At 43.7% G+C, this 2,788-nt stretch overlaps 1 protein-coding gene across 1 annotated transcript in view; it reads left to right on the top strand.

Moving 5' to 3' along the window:
* The window catches only part of MCF2 (MCF.2 cell line derived transforming sequence), a 46,315-nt gene extending 43,796 nt beyond the window's left edge, over positions 1–2,519 (top strand). Inside the window, exon 30 of the mRNA XM_033514142.1 lies at positions 669–2,519. Within this exon, the coding sequence (XP_033370033.1) occupies positions 669–709 (41 nt within the window). The 3' untranslated portion in view covers positions 710–2,519. The remainder of the gene's footprint in view (positions 1–668) is intronic.
* The last annotated feature ends 269 nt before the right edge of the window (positions 2,520–2,788 follow it).

Here is a 2,788-nt window from a genome sequence, read left to right as displayed (position 1 = left end):
GGACTGTCCTGTGTCATCTCTGGCCAGGGCACTGGGGACTGTCCTGTGTCCTCTGGCCAGGGCACTGGGGACTGTCCTGTGTCCCCACTGTCCCCTCCTGTGGCTCCCAGCTCCTGATCAGGTATTTTGGGTGGTTTCTCAGGCTGCTGTGAGTATGCTGGCTGAACGTGCAGGATTTGTCAGGGTGTGGCTGAAATGCCCCTGGCAGTTTGCAGCTGCAGCACAGCTCTGGCCCTCTGGCACGTTAATGACTGCAGCCACAGGCTTTGGTGTCTGTACAGGCTCCCTTCGTGGCAATGCTGATTGCTTTTTGGCCTTTGAAACATAAAGCAGGGTCTCCTCCGAGCTGCTGGGCCAGCCAGCTTCACAGAACAGCTCTTTAGGATCGCCAGAAACCATTTCCAGCCTGACAGAATAAGGAGCCCAGAGAAGATATCAGCTGGCCTTGCTGTGATAATGAAGTGGTAGATGATGGAAATGAGTCAAACCCTGTGGTCCTGCCTTAGTCAAGGCTCTCACTGAAGCCAGTGGGAGTTCAGCTTTTAGGGAGAAATGCAGGAGTGCATTTATTTTTTTTCTGTTATACAAATGTTACTTGATTACAGGGAACAATGTATTTCTTGGAATAAGATGCTTTAATATTAACACCATTCTCCATTACTTTATAGATGCTGCCCTGTGTAACACGAGAAAGTTTAGTTCCCCTTGACTTAAGGGTGAACTAGTAGCATCCTATTTTCGATGCTCTTTGGAAGCTTTCAACTAAGTGTTACAGAGAAATAGCACAGTAGTTGGAGTTGTCCTGTACAATTCATCACATTCACAGACCTCCACAGCTCCATCTGCACTGAGTGGGACCGGGGTCCTAAGCAGCTTCTCATGCTCATAAAGGAAGCCATTCTCTGCTCTTTGTTTTGGAAATGATGGGATTTTATTCATTTTTCCTGCTGTTTTTCCATGACATACATCATGTTTCATCAGAGAAGTACGCTACAGTTTCCTGACACTTTGTTTAGATGCTTGAAATTTCCTCTACAGGTTGAAGTAGGTTTTGCCTACTTATTAGCTGACAACTGTTGAAGTTGCAAATAAGAGTTGTGTTTTGATAAACCAAAAAGAAAAAAAAAATACCAAACAAGCTGTATGTCCTGCTGAATTGATTTTATGGGTGGATTTTTCTTAAATATCTGCTTCAGCTATGTGAATGTAATGTTCTGTAAGAGCATCATGTGGCTGACTCACACGTGAGGATGCAATAACACTAAAAATCCTCTTTTTGCACTTAGGGCCTGTCTCCAGCCCACTGCAGTCAGCCTCCTTGATTTCAGTGAGGTCTGGGTCAGGTCAAACAGACAACTCAGGGTTGTCACCAATCACTTCGGGTCCCAAAGCGTCCCAGGGCTGAAACCTGTATCTAGCAAGTGTTGAAGTTTACATTAATGTATGTACTTTTGGAACACGTGCCATAAATCCAAGCTAAACGTCCATGTTTGCACTAAGGATGTTCTTGTGATAAGACTTTTTCAGCATCTTTAACAATAATGTATCTATAGAATTTTTGAGAAAGGAAAAAGAATGTTGAAGACTCCTAATTTCAATCTGTGTTTTTTGTCTAGTTTTGCTTTTGTAGAACAGAGGTAGGTACAGGTGGTTTGATCTTTTGAGCAGATGTGTGCAAGGAGCACCTGAGTGTGTGGAGAGCAGGGTCAATAGTGTGCATGCAGTAGTGAATTTGCTCTGCCCCAGCCAAATGAAATGTTTATACCATGGACTAAAGGGGGACCTTTCTGATCTGGTTTTTATTTGTGAGCCAGCCCTTAGACACAGTCCCAGGTCAAGTTAAACCGTGCTGGGTGTGTTTTGTGACTGTTTTTGGGAGGAGGAATTGAGCTGCTGGCTGGCTGAGGTTTCCTGGGGTTCCCCAGCCACGGTGGCTGCTCCTCCCCTCGGGGTCTCCCCTTTGGGGCTCCCCTGAGCACCCCCAAGCTGGCCCAGCTGAGTCTGCACTGACAGCACAGTCCTGGTGCTCACAGGGCAGAGGTTTCAGCCCCTGCAGGGTCTTCTCATCTACTTTCCAATCAACCACATTGCACTAATTAGGTGGGAAAGGAGGAGTGTCTCAAGTTACTGCTGGGGCTGTTGATGGTGGTAACAATTCCTGTGGTAACAATACACATTTTGAGGTACAACTGTAAATATTTGTCTGAAACACAGCACACATTGCATATTAAATGATTTTAATCTTTTTTGTCTTCCATAGTTTTAAATCTAAGCTTTTATTAATTTATGAGGTTGATAAGTTCTGCAAATCTGAATGTACAGTCTGAGGTTTTTAACATTTGAAACTTTGCACATGGTATGTTCCCCTGAGTATGCTGTTGAATTAGGCTCTTCATGGATATGTATAAATTACAGTAGAGAATTTTCTCTGACTGCAAGTTTAAATGAACTATATTGTATATGTACCTGTAAAAAATGTGTTAAATCTATATTTAAAGATTAAAAACTTGTTAAATAAATCCATCTGAGAATGTGCAATTCTGTTCAAAGAGCCATCTGCTATAATTCTAGAGCAAAAAAAAGTGCTCACAGTGTTGGTTTTATTTCATTTCCTTGGAACAACTTAAAACCTTACATGCATTTTGATTTTAAGGTTAGCAGTGGCAGATGATCCAGTTGGTTTCTTGCTGGATGCAGTGGCAATGGAAGTGGGAGAGGCACTTTAGCACTCCTGCTGAAGTCTGAAGGAGCAGCTGCTGCCACCCTGCCCTGGCTCAGGGTGTCCCCA

This window comes from Parus major, chromosome 4A (genome assembly GCF_001522545.3).
Source record: "Parus major isolate Abel chromosome 4A, Parus_major1.1, whole genome shotgun sequence".
In the NCBI taxonomy this organism is placed as follows: domain Eukaryota; kingdom Metazoa; phylum Chordata; class Aves; order Passeriformes; family Paridae; genus Parus; species Parus major.
Note: the sequence above shows the minus strand (reverse complement) of the source record. Positions and strands in the feature narration are given on the sequence as shown.